The sequence below is a fragment of the Ipomoea triloba genome, chromosome 10 (assembly GCF_003576645.1).
Source record: "Ipomoea triloba cultivar NCNSP0323 chromosome 10, ASM357664v1".
In the NCBI taxonomy this organism is placed as follows: Eukaryota; Viridiplantae; Streptophyta; class Magnoliopsida; order Solanales; family Convolvulaceae; genus Ipomoea; species Ipomoea triloba.
In genome coordinates this window covers 24543152-24561840 of record NC_044925.1, presented here as the reverse complement: position 1 = coordinate 24561840, position 18689 = coordinate 24543152, and the positions used below count along the sequence as shown (strand labels likewise).

Below are 18689 nucleotides of genomic sequence, written 5' to 3'. Positions count from 1 at the left end.
GCCGCCGCCGATTTGGTGTCGCCGGAACCTGAAGTCGCCGTATGGAGCTGCTGCAATTCTGGACTAGTGCTACTACTGCTCTTTAAAGTTTAAATAAGTGTTCCTTTCTTCTTGTTTATTATTATTTGTCAATGAATTTCTGAAATTATATGGGGCTGCTTAATTTAATTATGTTATGTAATTTATATTTCTTCTATTATTTTAGACTATAACAGAACTATGAAGTAAGAGCTTAATTCGTGCGCTGCAATTTTAAACAGGTAATTGTATATAATTACAAATTATTTGGTGTATTTTTTTTTACATTTTGTTGGGAATAATACCCATTAGCCCAAACATGAATTGTTGGTCATTTTCAACTATACACACACACATATATAATAACTAACCTACTTTGCTTTTTCCTAATGAATTATTGTTTTCTTGTGCTTGTTTTTCTCAGCTTAAAATCCATTTGAGATACCAAGATGAAGAATACCAACCAAATTCATATTTTATTTCATTAGTTTCTCCAAACACAACCTTATTAGCTTGTTTCGCCAGCAACAACCCTAAGAAAAACCTAAGAATATATATAATAAATATATATAACTGTGACTGTTGATCTCCTGCTTGCACTAATGTCTGTCATGGAAGAAGAAGAAGGTCGAGTATTGCAGTCGCACACTACTGGTAAGTTTCTCATCAAGAGCAGTAGAGCTAGCTTTTCAATTGCTTTTGGAGGTAGGTGTTTGGGAAATAATTATTAGTGGATTGGATTAGCGAGTTTACTAGTTGATAGCATTAATACATTGTAGAAAAATGTTTAACAAATTAGCTATGATAGCTGATTACATGCAAAAATGACATTTAAAGGTATCAGAGCACCATTATCAGTAGTTTATTCATGGTTCTTGAGGAAAAAAGTGACAACATGGAGGAGAGAGAGGAGGAGTGAGAAGAGAAAAGAAGCTCCTGCAAATGAATTGGATTTTTCAAAATGTGGGTCCAATGTGCATTGTTTCTCCATCCCCATTGGTCTCATGTGCATTGTTTCAGAATAGCAGCTGACATTTGTTTTATTATTATTATTATTATTATTATTATTATTTTTTGATAAAATCAGTTTTGTTTTATATTTTTTTCTCTATCATCTCATATTCTCTTTCCTAATCACATTTACAAAAACTTTTCAAAAACTGTGAAATAACCCCATTGATATGGATATTCTTATGGGCAAGAAGTCTAACTAGCCCATTCTAGAGGCAATATTAGAGTTATACCTAATGTGTTGGGTACCAAACAATAGTCTCCTTATTAGGTCATTCAGTTATTGTGATTTAAGCTTGGAGACCGACAAAACTTCTGGAATGATGTAAATCATGGTAACTCAACTGAGCACAAAAGCTAGACCTTTGCTCACTGCGCACAAGAAGCCCCCTCACTATTGCGGTGAAACTCAATACTTGGTCTTCTCCCAAAGTTCATCTCTGTAACCAGTTGAGTTGCTCATGTGGCGAAGCTTTTAATATTTTGTCACACCAAAATGTGAAATTAAGATAGAGAATTTTAACCTTTGTGAGCAAAAACTTTTTTTTCAATAACAAAAGACTTTTTGGTTTCCCCATAAAAGTGTTGTTCAATATAATCTTCCTTTTATTACAGTCCAAGAAGAAGCAATAAGAGTACAAAATCCTTCACAGAATGCGGAAAACTGCGGCGCCACCGGCGGGTGGCTGAGAAGACACGGCAGGCGGTGGCTGGAAATATCGGCCTACTCCGTGTTCGTCCTCGTCGGCCAAACAATGGCCACCATCCTCGGCAGAGTCTACTACGAAAGAGGCGGCAACAGCAAATGGATGGGCACGCTCGTACAAGTCTCCGGCTTTCCCATCCTCATTCCCTTCCTTCTCATTAAAACCTCCCCTGCGGCGGCAGATGACGCCGCTAGCCGCCCAAATCCGCCGTCCTGTTTATTACGCGCCGCCACCTATCTCCTCTTCGGGACGTTAGTCACCGGAGCGAGCTTGTTATACTCGATCGGGATGGAATACCTCACTGTATCGACATTCACTCTAATCAGCGCAAGCCAGCTAGGGTTCAACGCCTTATTCGCCTTCTTCATGAACGTCCAAAAGATAACTCCTCTAATCATCAATTCCATTTTCCTCCTCACAATTTCCTCCGTTCTGCTCTTCTTCCAGCCGCCAGATAGCCGTCAGAGCCAGGAAAACCAGTCAACAGCCCGCAAAAAACACTTCATTATCGGCTGCATTTGCACTCTAATCGGGTCAGCCCTATTCGGGTTAACTCTGGCCGTAGGGCAATTCATTATCAACAAATATCTCAACAAACCCACTCTCAGAGATTTGCTGAATTTCATAATCACCCAATCGTTGATCGCCACGTGCGCGGTGGTGATCGGGCTGTTTGCCAGCGGGGAATGGAGAACGTTGGGGACGGAGATGAGGGGTTTCCAGCTCGGGGAAGTGTGGTATGTTATGACTTTGGTTTGTGCGGCTCTTAGCTGGGAGATGTTCACTGTGGGCGTTCTTGGGTTGTTGCTTAAGGTTTCGGGGCTGTTCGCTAACGTTCTTATTATGTTGTCGGTGCCGGTGGTTCCGGCGGCTGGGGTGCTGGTTCTCCACGACCAGATGAATGGGGTGAAGGTGATTTCCATGGTGTTGGCTGTGTGGGGATTTCTGTCTTTTGCGTATGATGAGTATGTTGAGGAGAAGAAGGAGAAAGATGAGAATGAAAATGGAGATGGCAACGCACCATCTGAAGTTCCTCTTGTTGAAAGGGGGAATCAAGCCTAGCTAAATTGTAAATATCATGCAATCTAAAATATATATTTTTTTTTTCCTTTAAGAGTTATTGGGTCAACTCGAGCATAATTTTTATGAATTTTGTGAATATATTGAGGCATGTAAATTGAATATATAAAAAATAGATTTAATTTGATTTGCGGCCTAAAGTTATATTAATTTATAATGGAAAGGTGTGAGGGTAATTCTTGGTAATACTATATATACAATTGGTAATATTATACAATGGAGTTAATATTCAATTTAGTGTTTGATTCCGTTGATTTTTCTCAATTTAGTTTTAAATCATTTTTTATGCTTAATTAAATTCTCGACTTTGATGATTTTATTTAATTGAATCTTATGTTAAGATAACTTGATAATTTCATCTCTATTAATACTCAATTTAGTACGTCATTGACTATTGTAATTTTATCCAAATTAGTTTTCGAGTATATTGATTTTATCCAATTCAATCCCCGACTATAGTGATTTTTTTCAATTAAGTACAAAAATGACATTTATAACTAAATAAATTTTAAAACACAAAAAAACAAAAACAAAAACAAAAAAAAAACAAAACAAAACAAAACAAAAAGTGAAAAAATTTTAGAAGTCCATGACCGATATCAAGTTTACTTTACATGCAGTTTATATATGTAATATATGTGAAAATGTTGCATGAGTAAAGTGAAATTTAATAATTCTTAAAATCTTTCCTTTATTAAAATATTAAGTTGTAAACGGTTAGGCCCCAAGAGTTGAGATAACCTAATCATGGCTCTCCACCAACGTCAGAAATCAAATATTTTTCTTAGCACGGTGTCGGCTATGCCAACATAGGAGCACGTGTTATTTTAAAATATTTTGTTTTTCTTATTTTAAACATGTGATGTGGTAACACTTAGAAACTTTGCTTTTCAAGAAATCACTAAAGGTCAGAAAAGTCAAGGTTCAACTCTACTTGTTACCAGGATAGTGGGTTTGACTTAACTGAGTTCATTGTGCTAAGATGCCCCTTAAGGTGAGGTTCAATGGGCAATGGAGCCCAAGTTTAATAAAATCGAATCATGCATGAGATGTATTGGCAAGAGTTGGCCACTTACAAATTTTACCCATTAGAAATCATCCAGCGGAATTTCCATTTCTTGCTTGGGAAGTGCAAGATTCAAAAAATTTAGTAGGAGATACTATTTGATTATATAATCGAAAATCAAATAGTTTAATAAAGAATCGTATCTAATAATTAATGTTATTTTATGCAGTTATTTTGAAATGGCTTTAAATCCTTTGTTCAAAATACTCGAAGAAAACAAACTTACTGGACCAAATTTCACTGGTTGGCTCCGAAATTTGAGAATCGTTCTCAATTTAGAAAAGATCGGTTATGTTTTGGACCAAGATCCTCTATTGATTGGTATCATACCAAATGATGCTGATGTTGATCAGCTTGTTGTTCATAATGCTGAGGTTGCAACGTTTGATAAGTGGAAGGACGATGATCTGAGGGCTAAGAGTTATATCATTGCCTCTATGACCAATGAGTTACAAAGTCAGCATGAAAAGATGTCTGACGCAAAATCTATGGTCAATCACCTACAAGAGTTGTACAGTGAGCACAATAGGATTGCACGTTATGAGGTTACCAAGGCCTTATTTTGAGCAAAACTACAAGAATGAGGAGAAGTTATACAAAGATTGGTCAGGAAAAGAATTTTCACGTAGAAATCTCTGGAATTCTCGCGTGCCTGGCCGGTGGATGGACTAGAGGCCAGACAGTTCGACGGTTCAAGCTGTTGATTCTGCCAAAGCACGCTTCAAGGGTAAAAACCTTCTAACTCTCTCTTTTACATAGAATCATAGAAAAGTGATTTGATACTTCCGTTGCGCATGTATGAGTTTTTCTAACACTTGTTTATTATTATTTGTCTATGATTTTCTGAAATTAAATAGGGCTGCTTAATTTAATTATGTTATGTAATTTATATTTCTTCTATTATTTTAGACTATAACAGAACTATGAAGTACTATACGAGCTTAATTATATTCGGGCGGCGCTGCAATTTTAAACAGGTAATTGTATATAATTACAAATTATTTGGTGTATTTTTTTTACATTTTGTTGGGGATAATACCCATTAGCCTAAACATGAATGGTCGGTCATTTTCAACTACACACACACATATATATATATAGCTAACTGCTAACCTACTTTGCTTTTTCCTAATGAATTATTGTTTTCTTGTGCTTGTTTTTCTCAGCTTAAAATCCATCTGAGATACCAAGATCAAGAATACCAACCAAATTCATATTTTATTTCATTAGTTTCTTCAAACACAACCTTGTTTCGCCAGCAACAACCCTAAGAAAAACCTAAGAATATATATATAAATATATATAACTGTGACTGTTGATCTCCTTGCACTAATGTCTGCCATGGAAGAAGAAGGCCGAGTCATGCAGTCGGACACTACTGGTAAGTTTCTCATCAAGAGCAGTAGAGCTAGCTTTTCAATTGCTTTGGGAGATGTTTGGTAAATAGCTGTTAGCGATTTAATTAGCGAATTTGATTAGTTTATAAATAACGGTTGTAAAAAGATGTTTGATAAATTAGGTGTTAGTTTATAACTTATTCCTACATGCAAAATAAGGTTTAGGGGTATATATATATTTACAAGTAATCTTAGTTCCTGATTGATAAATTATGGACAAGAAATCTAGCTCATCTTAGAAGCAATGTGTGTTGGATACCAAACATTACTCCTCCTACCTATTAGGTCATTGAGTTACTATCAATTTATGATTTAGTCATGAGTTAATTACATTTTTGGTCCTAAATTTTTATGTGGCAGTCCACTTTAAGTCCTTTTTTATTAGAACCATCCACTTTTGATCCTAGTATTATTGTGACATGACCATTTTTGGTCCTTTATCAACAAAACAGTTTAAATATCGTTAAATTCAATGATGTTTCGGTCTTCAATTATGGATGTTTTCAAAAAAATAAACATAAAAATTATAACGGTTCAACATACTTTGTATAAAAAAGATTGAAATGCCTTTGTATTTAACGATATTTTGACGATTTTGTTGATGAAGGACTAAAAATCGTCATGCCACAGTAATACTAGGACCAAATGAGAATGTTTTAATAAAAAGGGACTAAAAGTGGATTGTCACCTATAAATCTATGACAAAAATGGAATTAACTCTTTTAGTCATTTAGGCTTCTTTCCGTTTCCTTTCAGGCCGAGATGTGAGATTGAAACCAGAGAAATTTATCTTTTGTGAGCAAAAACTAGCTTTTCAATAAAGAAAAGACTTTTTGGTTCTTCCTTTTACAGTCCAAGAAGAAGCAATAAGAGTACAAAATCCTTCACAGAATGCGGGAAACGGCGGCGCCACCGGCGGGTGGCTGAGAAGACACGGCAGGCGGTGGCTGGAAATATCGGCCCACTCCATGTTCGTCCTCGTCGGCCAAACAGTCGCCACCATCCTCGGCAGAGTCTACTACGAAAGAGGCGGCAACAGCAAATGGATGGGCACGCTCGTACAAGTCGCCGGCTTTCCCATCCTCATTCCCTTCCTTTTCATTAAAACCGCCCCTGCGGCGGCAGATGACGGCAGCCGCACAAAACCGCCGTCCTTTTTATTCCGCGCCGCCGCCTATCTCCTCTTCGGGATGTTAATCGCCGGATCGAGCTTGTTATACTCGGTCGGGATGGAATACCTCACTGTATCGACGTTCACTCTAATCAGTGCAAGCCAGCTAGGGTTCAACGCCTTATTCGCCTTCTTCATGAACGTCCAAAAGATAACTCCTCTCATCATCAATTCCATTTTCCTCCTCACAATTTCCTCCGTTCTGCTCTTCTTCCAGCCGCCGGATCGCCGTCAAAGCCAGGAAAATCAGTCCGCCGCCGGCAAAAAACACTTCATTATCGGCTGCATTTGCACTCTAATCGGGTCGGCCCTGTTCGGGTTAACTCTGGCCGTAGGGCAATTCATTCTCAACAAATTCCTCAAGAAATACACCCTCAGAGACCTGCTGAATTTCATAATCATCCAATCGTTGATCGCCACGTGCGCGGTGGTGGTGGGGCTGTTTGCCAGCGGGGAATGGATGACGTTGGGGGCGGAGATGAGGGGTTTCCAGCTCGGGGAAATGTCGTACGTTATGACTTTGTTTTGGGCGGCTGTGTGCTGGGAGATATTCACTGTGGGCGTTCTTGGGTTGTTGCTTAAGGTTTCGGGGCTGTTCGCTAACGTTCTTATTATGTTGTCGGTGCCGGTGGTTCCGGCGGCGGCCGTGGTGGTTCTCCACGACCAGATGAGTGGGGTGAAGGTGATTTCCATGGTGTTGGCTGTGTGGGGATTTCTGTCTTTTGCTTATGAGGAGTATGTTGAGGAGATGAAGGAGAAAGATGAAAATGAAAATGGATTTGGCAATGTACCATCTCAAGTTCCTCTTGTTGAGAGGGGGAATCAAGCCTAAATTGTAAATAGACTTATATTCCATGCACTCTCAAACCTTATTACTTTCTAAATTTTACTTGTTGATGTGGCGTTTTTTTTAGGTGGATCCCAATACAAATGTCTATATCAAAATTTTGTATATGAGAGTAAAAGTTAAAGAGTAGAAAATAGAAATGCACATAATATTTTCTTTGTAAATATCATGCAACCTAAAATATAATAGATTTTTCCTTGAGTTATTGGGTTAACTTGAGCATAATTTTTGAGTACTTGAATTTTTTGCGTATATAGAGACATGAAAATTGAAAATTGAATAAAAAATAGATTTGATTTGCGGCCATACAGGGAATTCCCATTGAAGCACAAAGATCAGAGACAGTAACGCCTCTATTGAGAATCGAATTCACCCCACTTCTTTCTATATGAGGGGTGCAACCGAATGCAACTAGACCAGAAGATCATTCGCCTGGTAATACTATACAATGGGACATGGGAGAAGTGAAAAGAGTAACGTACAACAGGAACAGATAGCATATTATATTCTTTCTTGGTAATTTATCATTAATAATGCATGCATGGCCGGTAGATATTTTCAAGGCTGTCTCTTGTTGCGCCAGCTCAATTCATGCTATTATATTAGAGATTGGATTAACTGATTACGTATGGGCTAGGGCTTGACTCAAATTTCAATCTATATACTTAGGGATCATGGTTTACACTTCACTATGAATCCTCGTTCATGTATATGTATTTTGTATAGTGACCTTTTATATTTTACATTATGAAATTTTATACATTAAGAGTATAAATTTAGAACAAATTAATAATTGTCTCTTATGTTATGAATTTTTGTGTCTTATGTTGTGAAATTATGTGCATAACATTTAAAAAAAAATCTTTTAAATGGCAAATTAAACATGGATGGGTGGTTTTACACTTGTACTGCTACAGGCCTACATTTGCAACTATGTTCCAACTTCCAAATTAAAACAGCACACCAGACTATCAGAGCCATTATTTCTATGGCTATGCATGCACTCAGATCTGCATTTTGGATCGGAGCTCTATATAAACGTTATTTCCAGCAGGAAATTCGCAAGCGTCATGGGACCAAACCCGTGTATGGTGATGCTAAGAACGCAGCCAAAAAATAGTTATATTGCACTCAGCATAGCTCTATCATTTTTATTTCCTAATGTCATAAGAGATAATAAGTTATCTTTATACTGTATGAGTTTTAAAGAAAATGTAAACGTGAAAATTTTGAGTGAGGGAGTAAAAGTATTGAGTGAATTTATAAGTTTAGAGTAAAAGGTTTTATTTATTTTCAGTTTTTTTTTATAGAATTTATTAACATAAAATTTATATTGCTGCCAATGCAAGCCATCTGCATTTCGTCATTTGGAACATAATATATGCGTTGTCCAATAATATCAAAGCTTGATATGAAATAGTAGATCAGATGTGATCTTATCATGGATAGCATCACCTACTTTTCCACTAGTTGGAGTCATCATGATGGGATTGATGGATTAGGGACTGCCACGTGGAGAAAACCACAAATCTATAAAATATTGAAACCCAATCAGAATGCAGATAAAGATATACATTAGGATAAGGACTTTCCCTATATATAACTACCAACTACCGCCGCTATCTCCACCGCCAACCACCGTTAACTCTCCGTCTATTTTTTAAACTAAAACCATGGCCGCTTCCACAATGGCTCTTTCTTCTACCTCGTTCGCCGGAAAGGCGGTCAAGCTCTCGCCGGCCACCGGAGAGGTCGCCGGGAACGCGAAGTTTACCATGAGGAAGGCCGTGGCGAAGCCCGTTTCGTCTGGCAGCCCGTGGTACGGCCCGGACCGGGTTAAGTACTTGGGCCCATTCTCCGGCGAGCCCCCGAGCTACCTCACCGGCGAGTTCCCCGGCGACTACGGGTGGGACACCGCCGGGCTCTCGGCCGACCCGGAGACGTTCGCCAAGAACCGCGAGCTGGAGGTGATTCACTGCCGGTGGGCCATGCTCGGCGCTCTGGGCTGCGTCTTCCCGGAGCTTTTGTCCCGGAACGGCGTGAAGTTCGGCGAGGCCGTGTGGTTCAAGGCCGGAGCCCAGATCTTCAGCGAGGGAGGGCTCGACTATCTGGGCAACCCGAGCTTGATCCACGCCCAAAGCATCTTGGCCATCTGGGCGTGCCAAGTGGTGTTGATGGGCGCCGTGGAGGGCTACCGTATCGCGGGCGGCCCGCTCGGAGAGATCACCGACCCGCTCTACCCGGGCGGTAGCTTTGACCCGTTGGGTCTGGCCGACGACCCGGAAGCTTTTGCTGAGCTGAAGGTGAAGGAGATCAAGAACGGCAGGCTCGCCATGTTCTCGATGTTTGGGTTCTTTGTTCAGGCTATTGTGACCGGAAAAGGACCGTTGGAAAACCTGGCCGACCACCTTGCCGACCCAGTCAACAACAATGCCTGGGCATATGCCACAAACTTCGTTCCTGGAAAGTGAATGTAAAAACTTATGTAAAATGTGATTGAGAGGGGTAACTCTAAAGATGTTATCCATATGTGTCATATGAAATGGGTTGAAGTAATGGAGATAAGAGCATGTAAACTTTTTTTTTTTGCCCAATTGATTCAAATGTTTATTCCTTTTGTTCGTTGCTATTCACAAGACTACACAAATTACTATTGCATATTTTATAAAATGCATAATATAGTTTTCAAATTGAACGTGAAAATTAAATCAGGATAAGTGTCAATAATTGTCCATGTTTACACTATATAGAGATAAATAAGTATAGAAAGTATATTTATATATAATCAAGGCATTGTAATGTTAAGTACAAAGAGATTGGGAAAACTGTGAAATAATGTGATTAGATAACTCCGGTCAAGAAGATATAATAATATAGATTAGTATAAGTAGACATGAGATATGTAGATGGAAGAAGATGACTTTGTACTCAAGATGGAAGGGCTATTTATACCTGATTCAATGCAAGTTACCTAAGCCAGGATAATACTTTTAAGAGTGTGTTTGGTTGGTGGGTTTAGGCATAAGGAATGGGTATAAAAGTGATTGTTTGTGTTTGGTTGATAGGTTTTGTGAATGCTACTATAAGTTTGGAATACCCCATTAATGACAAAACCCATACCCTTATTACATAAGGGTTTCATCTCCCTTCCTCCTTTCTTCCTCACTATTAATAATCATTCCCATTCCACCCACTTACCAAACATGACTATTAATAATCATTCCCATTCCACCCACTTACCAAACATGTTAAATACTTTTCATTCCCATTCCACCCACTTACCAAACATGTTAAATACTTTCACTTCCCATTCCACCCACTTACCAAACATGTTAAATACTTTCACCAAAACCCATTACCATTACCAAGTATTTGATACCCATTCCGATTCCGATTCCCATATGCGAACCAAACGCACCCTAAGTATGTTAATGTAATACTCTGATCTTTAGTATCGTGTTCAGTTGACGAGCTGGTAACATGATAGTATACTCACAACTTGAAATAGCACAATTCGTCTAATCTAATTAACATATCTCTCAACTTGTTGAATTCGAGTCGATCCTTCAAAAAGCTAACCCTTAGACATGAGAGATGACTTATCGTTTTTGGTTGAGTTGTCTATAATACCATTATAAATATATAAATCTTATTTATTAAAATTAAATTATAAATAAATTAAGTGAAACCTTGTTATCCATGTCATGCAAGTATGCAACCAATATGGCCATATGGGCCTATGGGGTACGAAAGGGGTATAATTGTCAAGCCATGGAAATAATTGTCTAGCTTCTTGACACAAAACCTTCATAAATCTCTCAAATCTCCATATCAAGCAGATGAAAGACTGAGAGAGCGAGAATGGGCGTAGAAAATCTGCAGAAATGGACTCCGCTCATCAAAGAAGCTTTTCTTCAATCTTTCCGTGTTGCCAAATTCTTCTGCGCAATTCACATCACCAACACCTATGTTTGTACCTTCGCTCTGGTAAGCATCACCACTTGTACCTCCACTTCCCCATCTCTGTAAAGCTCAAATACCTTAATTTTCTTGTCCTTTTTCCGGCAGACCAGAGGGCCCAGTATGCTCCCGACGTTCAATTTGACCGGAGATTTTGTCTTGGCGGAACGGCTGTCGACCCGGTTCGGCAAAGTAGTGCCCGGAGATGTGGTCCTGGTTCGGAGCCCCGAAAACCCGAGGAAGATTATCAACAAGCGAGTGGTGGGCATCGCTGGTGATACTGTTAAATTTGTTGCGGACCCGAAGAATAGCGAGAAAGAGGACACTATTGTGGTATTGATAAATCCCTAATCCCTAAAGCTTTATTCTTTGTGGATTTGATTGTGCAGAATAGAGCTCATTTTCTGTTGCTAATAATGGAAGTAATGCTTGGTAGGTACCAAAAGGGCATGTTTGGATAGAAGGAGATTTCAAGTATAATACTACTGATTCAAGGAAATTTGGGCCAGTTCCATATGGACTTATTCAGGGCAGAATCATTTGGATTGTGAGTTATTCTTCATTTCATTTAAATTTTCTGGTTGAAAGTATACTTTATTGGTTCCATTGCTACATTTCTAATCTGTAGCTCAATAGAACTGATCTTAAAAGAATTGAAATTCAAAACTGTTTGGATGTGTAATCATTAAACTTGGTATACTGCTGGCAGCTCTCATTTGATTTTTCTTCCCATTATGTCATAAGATAGGAGCAGAATTTGTCAGATATAGAATGTGTGCTATCAGTATTCGCTAAGGACCAGTTTTTCTATATGGTTCAACAAAGATTTCATGGTTGAATGAATCTTGAATTGTGATTGATTAATGGTCCTGATGAAGGGGTATCTATTTTTATTGAGAAAACTGAAATTTCAATATTTCATTAGTGTCATAAACGTGCTGATTAGATTTCACCGTCGATTGATTCATTTTTTCAATCATGTTGCTAACAATTTCACACAATAGGCATTCTTCTATCTTATGTCACAACTCTTAAGCTATTGATTTTCTACTAAGGTCTGGCCTCTGGAGGATTTTGGATCTGTGGGAAGAGAAGTAAAGTAATTTGATTTCAGAAGGTAATCTGTTTTCTCATCTAAGATTTGTTTTAATGCTTCGATGCATCTTGGTTTTGGCCCTAACTACTATTTTGCGCAGTGCTACTAGTAAAGGTTGAGTCTTTTACACAATTCCTAGAAGTCTCGACACAAATGATTTGTTGCTGCAGAGGCGCAAGCCAAGTAACTCTCTAGACATTCGCTGCTCAGATTGCTCGTTTGCTAGCGAGTTGTGTGTGCTATTTTGAGAAGCTGGAGTAGTTTATCTTGCACCATCTTTTCCAAATGAAACCGTTTCATATAACAGGGTATGATTTTAGGGCTTTGAAAGTGGTGAAAAGACACAAGTTTGTGGAAAGCTGCCTGCACTAATTGCATCTTCCCAGAATTACAACTTTTCTGAAAATTACTGTTGCAGAAAGTTTATTCTCCATTTTGTTGCTTTTTCTTCTTATTTAATGCCCTTTAGGTTGCAAAATCTCTCATCTATCCCTGTTAACAGTTTAGACATTTGTTACAGTCTTCACACCTGTTAATAAAAGTACTTTGATTTAAGCATCTGTGTTCTATGCCAAACAAACTTCAACAAATATGCACTTTCTTTTTAAGGATTTTGATGAATTTGAGTTTGACTCTTCTGTGTTGTACTGAAATGGAAATGAAAAACTGCTATAAGGAACATTCTTTACAGATTAGAATAGCAATTATTAGCCAGTGAAACTAATAGCTTAAGATTTCACAAAATGAGTTCAGGGCATAAGATCTAAGATGCTTGAAGATCTAAATGCCTTGTTAACAGAAACCAACTCAACAGATAGAAGTTTTGTGTAGCGTTGCTATGTACAAGATCCTAATTTGTCAAGAGCTATCCAGCGGCAGCCTTCCAGATAGATAGATGTACCCTGAGCTCCTCCTCGTAGACGTAGAGTGATGCCACCAAACATGTTTCTCTTCATTTCCTCGATACTGTTTTATCACATTGGCACCGATACTAACAGTATTCAGAAAGTGACTCGACACTCGAGTCCAAAATCACCACTCATCTACGACACATGACATGATCATATAGGGCTTGCTCTTGACGCCTACATCAAACAAGTACCAATGTTAGCAATAAACAGCTAGTAAATCATGAATGCAGAACATTCTGATTTCTAAATAATTCAATCTATTTGCGTAATCCTGATTTTGCTTACTAATATCCAAACAAGATGTCAATTTTAGTTGGTGAAGTTGTTGACTTGATAACCACAATGTTATAAGTTCGACTCTTATCGGAAGCGGTCTATTGACCTTTTTGGTTGAACTGGTCAACTATAGGCAACCTAAGATGATTTACTTCCTTGTGATCCTTTGCCAACTAAGGTCACAAAGTGTGTTTTACCTAGTGCACACCCGCAAATTTCTCTTGGTCACCCAAAAAGATGTGCATTTTACAAATTCACTGGTCTAGATTCCTAGCTTATATGTGCAGTTCTCGGGGCAACCAGAGTATACAAGCATTGGTGTCAAAACAATATTGTGCAGAATTAATATATGTGCTATTGACCAAGTGTGATGGCGTTAAAGTTGTTCTCTCTCACTTGCTTTATCTACCCTTGTAATAGTACCATGGCGACATTTCCACTGTGTGACCAAGGTTCCAGGTATAGTCACATTAAATGGTATTATGTATTTAAATAAAATAAGGCATATAGCAAGTCGTAACAAAGCAATGAAACCTGATTTTGCATGCTTGCCACAGTAGTCCACCTCTGAGGATGTACTGTCACCGAGCTATCACTAATGAATGCTATTGTCCTCGATTCTTGTTGACTTTGAGTGACAAGAAGAGGAGGTAGTTCTCTCATCACCCATAATACAAATGCTGACGGTACTGAAGAACCTGAAAAAGCAATCCCCAGAAAACTTAAACTATGATGCTGTCTTTTATCCGGCAAAAATTCAACAAAAACATGTAAGAAAATTGTGCAGCAGATGAACTACTCCCACCGGCTGTTTAGCTTGGGTTAAATATTTCCTTCCAAATGTAAGACCAATTGGCCAACTACACTTGTTGCTTGCTATCTAAGAAGTAAAAAACTTCTAAAAGAAAAGGAAATTCTGTGGAGGGAATAGAGATAAGACATTTGATTCACAAATATCAGCACTGCACAGAGAGACAGCCTGTATTAGTCTACACTCTACAACAACCGACGCCCCTAACAATTTCATTTTGCCATCATAGCCTCTAGTCTTTCTCTTCAAAGTTCTCGGCCATAGCCCATAGTTATTTATGCTCCACAAAAATTATTAGAAAACATTCTCAAACATGAGGAAAGGGATACAATCAACTTGTTTACGTCTTTATGATAACCAGCATTTAGCTGTAGGGATACAATCAACTTGTTTACGTCTTTATGATAACCAGAATTTAGCTGAAGGGATACTATACTCTGAGGAAAGGGGTGTAATCTACATGTTCAAAGTAACCAGCAATTAGCTAAAGCCTATTTGAAAAATGTCCAGTTGTCCACAACTGAACCCACAGCTAAAGGGAAAGGCAAATAATTTGGAGAAAACATGTGCAACACCCTAGTGTCTTGGTGTGTGTGGTGACCCTAACGTATTCACCAACCCAACCCAACCCGGACTCCTCAGGTCTCAAAATAAAAGCATATTCATTGTTCAAGATTTGTGTCATTTCGTGAATTAGTGGGAAAAAAACGCAGCTTTGAGGATTCATAAAAGCAGCAAGGCAAACAATACAGCATCATAATAACCAATAGCTCTCAAACTCAGAAACTTGTGGTACAGGAATGAAGAATGTATTAATGCAGTTATTGTGGATGAAAATGTCATCCTTTAAGATCACCAAGCATAAGGTGATTGAATTTGTTCATTAAAGTTAAAGAAAAGAACTTCAATTACATATGTGAAATGGAAGGATGTAAAATTGTTGCATACCTATAAAATAATACAAAACCAAGAGGTGTGGTTCTGTATGTATATGTTATCATTTAGAATTACCAAGCATTAAGGAAATTGAATTCGTTCGTTAAAGTTAAAGAAAAGAGCATCAATTGCATATGAAATGGAAGGATGGAAAATTAGCGCATACCTATAAAATAATACAAAACCAAGAGGAGTGATGTACTAAAACTATTTATTTGTTGTCCATCCCAGTGATAAAGCAGCTGCAATAATTCAATACTTATTAGAAACAAATATTAGATAAAACAGGTGCTAAGACAAAATTTCATAAGATAGTGAGAGCAACATACCGGTATATCTGTAAAAATAGCAATAAGAGCACTTGAAGTGAAACAAACAATGGAAACACTGGCTAACCCCGCAACCTGCATGCCGTGAAAATACAAAACATGTAATAATTCTAAAGAAAATGAGAAGTTGGAACTTTATAATTATAACAAACATGCAAAACCTAAACCTCAGCAGAGACCAACTACATGCACCAGAATATCATTTCCACAGAATTCGCATAGAGCGGTTAAAAAAACAGCTGTTTGCTGCTGCATTTTCTGCACCCTCAAGAAACTGTGTGCCCTCCACCCCAAAAAAATAAAAAGAAAAAAAAGGAGATGGAAAGAAGAAAGAATTCACTGTGCCTCGTTAGAAGTTATCGTACTGGCAACCATTTTCTGGTGAGCACCCATTAGGGGCAAGACATCACATCCCACTAGCAAGTAAGGAAATTGGAAAATATAGTAGATTCTGGTGAATATACTGTCATCTAAATATCAACTTGATAGGATGATAAATAAGCAACGTGATAACCCATCTACTGAACATTGCATTGACATGCAGATAGTCCAAATGGTTTGTACATTAGAGGAAGACAAATTAGTCACCTTCCACATTTCTGATGAGGCCCTTTCAGATCTGACTTTTCTCATTCTCAGAAACAATACAAGCCCTGAACAGAAAATTCAGCTAAATGGTCACAAGTGAAGGCGCATTAAATGAAATTTAAAATCAAGAAACCTTCTGAATACAGAATTTTGACGCCTGAACAAATAAAACTGTATAATTGTGAACAAGCTGTTAGTCACACCATCATTCAATATGTTTTCCTATACACCTAGTGGTGACTGCAAATCTGCAATGTACCGCTGATGGGGTCAAATGAGTGAAATGACCCCACTGAAATTATTTTTAGTTTGTATATATTATATATAACATGCAGTTGTTGTATATGTATTATTAGTAGTTAGTTAAAAGATGTACAGACTATACACAGAAGGATCAAAATTTCAGACGAAACATAAAAATGAAGATAATAATATAAATTTGAAAAGACATCAGTCATAGAATCTTAAAAATCTAAGGACTTGATTGAACCCTAATCTTTCTAAAGTGTCTTATCTTCTTGCAGTCAACCCCATAGCAAAAGCATCAATCATTGATTCTTAAGGAATCTAAAGCCTTGGTTAACCATATGGACTTTTGAAAGCACTTCAAAAATAACTGCAAGGATAGAGTTTCTTTTACTTGCAATATCAATAGATGAATGATTTTGCTGTAACGTTGAGAAAGAAGTTTCTTATGACATAAATACTTCCCTTGTCCGTCAAAAAATTGTTCTCATTATATTGGGATGACCATAAAAATTCACTTTCCATAAATACAACATTTACTATTTATTACCCAAAATACCTTTAAATAAGAATTTGAAATACTAATATTTATTACTTATACATTTAATACTCAATACAAAAATGTCTCATACTCTTAAATTTACAATATATTTATTATGGACAAAAAAGAAAATATATCACTTAGTCAATGCACTGAATATATTCTCCTAAATTTGTATGTACTATCAAAGGGGACAATACTTTCTGAACAGAGGGAGTAATGAAGTTACTACACAGCGCTTTCAAGATATGAAAAAAACATAATCAACATTTGTAAGGGAGTATGTCTTCGTATTAGTAGAGAAAGAGCACCTCATTCAACATTCACTTTGTATTTTCCCATTATCTTTTATGAAATTCTTTCTAAACTTTAATTAACTTCAATGTTGTAGAAGGCGCTAGGCGGCCAAGTAATAATAATATAATAATAATAATAAGAAAAACAGCACAACAACAACAACCAAAAATAAAAAATAAAAAATCAGCAGAGTTGGGCACCGAGTTGGCCGGCTCGGGCTCCTAGGCCACCGACTAATGTCTGCCTAAGGGTAAAATCCCCTCGGCCTAGGGATACCTAGCACCTAATTGGCACCTAGGTGGCTGCCTAGGCCCATTTTTGCAACAGTGATTAACTTTATAATGTAGCTTGCTTGAAACAATAATTCTTATATAAGTGGACATACATTATAGACTGCTTCAGTCCATAGAGAAGCTCGAATAAAAAAGGACAAACTATACCAGAATTCCACAAATTATTGCAGATAAATTAAAATTGCATACCATTGATATTCATTGGGTTATCCTAATTATAAAGATGCTTCATCACATTTGACAAAAAGAGTGCTTCTAAATAAATTAATCAAATTATTAGTACTTAAAATATTCTATATGATTATTTATCCAATATATGGAACTGTTGTTATTACCGATGCAAGTACAAAAAGAATAAACTAGCAATTCCATATCATTCAACCTTATGAATAAATTTGTCTCAAGGGGATAGAAATCAGAAGTGAAAGTCCAACACTTCTGCCCTCCCCTAGTGGGGCCAAGTAAAACCAAGCAGAAATAAGTTATAATCAATTATCGAAGGGGAAAAAGAAAAAGAGGAAAAAATGCTAACCATAGCATGCCAATGCTGCTCCCAACAGAAGAACTGAAATGGAAAAGAGATCTACATATACCTGGATGATCAAATATTTTATTGCATTAAGTATGTGTAAAAAGCTATTTTAGAGGGTTTAAAGTTCCAGCCTCTAGAGGAACCTGTTTATCATACCCGGGCCACAACAGATGAATCAATAGGATTTCCCCCTCTCCCAATCCACATTAGCACAGTAGCTGCCAGCATTAATACAAAAACTAAAAATGTCACCTGGTCAAAAGAAGTAGCATGAATTAGATGGAACATAAATGTAAAAAGAATGCATTTTATTATGTAGAAGACACGTGTACATTCAAAATTTTACCAGTATCACAACTTTCTGGCGGCTTCCTACATGATATGCACGGAATGAGCAACACTTCCTGTGGTTATCAACATCAGAACATGGTTTTGTCTTATCCAGCAGAGCTTCTCGAGGACTATATCCTTCATCATCATCTTCTTCATCATTTGACTGATGACAAAGGTCGACCCTTAAATCAATTCAATAAGAAGCAGGTATATTATTTCTTTGACCAAAAAAAAAAAAAAAAA

General features: G+C 37.5%; 5 protein-coding genes across 7 annotated transcripts in view; 4 read left to right on the top strand and 1 right to left on the bottom strand.

The window, feature by feature from the left end:
• The first annotated feature begins 620 nt into the window (after positions 1-620).
• On the top strand, positions 621-2804 carry LOC116033354 (purine permease 21-like). The gene is made up of 3 exons (XM_031276103.1): positions 621-723; positions 856-981; positions 1645-2804. Exons 1-3 carry the CDS (start codon positions 621-623, stop codon positions 2796-2798), a joined length of 1383 nt encoding a protein of 460 aa, XP_031131963.1. The 3' UTR covers positions 2799-2804.
• Positions 2805-4061: 1257 nt separating this feature from the next.
• Positions 4062-7288, top strand: LOC116033353 (purine permease 21-like). Its single transcript, XM_031276102.1, has 2 exons — positions 4062-4398; positions 6132-7288. The coding sequence occupies exons 1-2, from the start codon at positions 4062-4064 to the stop codon at positions 7280-7282; spliced, it is 1488 nt and encodes a 495-aa protein (XP_031131962.1). The 3' UTR covers positions 7283-7288.
• Positions 7289-8916: 1628 nt separating this feature from the next.
• LOC116032762 (chlorophyll a-b binding protein of LHCII type 1-like) lies at positions 8917-9926 on the top strand. The gene has a single exon (XM_031275474.1). The coding sequence runs from the start codon at positions 8971-8973 to the stop codon at positions 9766-9768; it is 798 nt and encodes a 265-aa protein (XP_031131334.1). The 5' UTR covers positions 8917-8970; the 3' UTR covers positions 9769-9926.
• A 1192-nt stretch (positions 9927-11118) lies between these two features.
• LOC116032158 (mitochondrial inner membrane protease subunit 1-like) lies at positions 11119-12911 on the top strand. Of its 3 annotated transcripts, none has more exons than XM_031274588.1 (5): positions 11119-11284; positions 11366-11590; positions 11694-11804; positions 12313-12374; positions 12524-12911. In XM_031274588.1, the coding sequence occupies exons 1-4, from the start codon at positions 11159-11161 to the stop codon at positions 12358-12360; spliced, it is 510 nt and encodes a 169-aa protein (XP_031130448.1). In that variant the 5' UTR covers positions 11119-11158; the 3' UTR covers positions 12361-12374; positions 12524-12911. The 3 variants fall into 3 exon arrangements, with proteins under 3 accessions (XP_031130448.1, XP_031130449.1, XP_031130447.1); XM_031274589.1 differs by having other exon boundaries at positions 12468-12911; XM_031274587.1 differs by having other exon boundaries at positions 12454-12911.
• Positions 12912-13006: 95 nt separating this feature from the next.
• LOC116032157 (tobamovirus multiplication protein 1) overlaps positions 13007-18689 on the bottom strand; it is an 11222-nt gene continuing 5539 nt past the window's right edge. Inside the window, exons 6-13 of the mRNA XM_031274586.1 lie at positions 18460-18628; positions 18270-18365; positions 18114-18174; positions 16205-16269; positions 15617-15691; positions 15454-15529; positions 14075-14238; positions 13007-13438 (exon numbers count right to left, since the gene is read on the bottom strand). Of these exons, the coding sequence (XP_031130446.1) occupies positions 13415-13438; positions 14075-14238; positions 15454-15529; positions 15617-15691; positions 16205-16269; positions 18114-18174; positions 18270-18365; positions 18460-18628 (730 nt within the window). The 3' untranslated portion in view covers positions 13007-13414. The remainder of the gene's footprint in view (positions 13439-14074; positions 14239-15453; positions 15530-15616; positions 15692-16204; positions 16270-18113; positions 18175-18269; positions 18366-18459; positions 18629-18689) is intronic.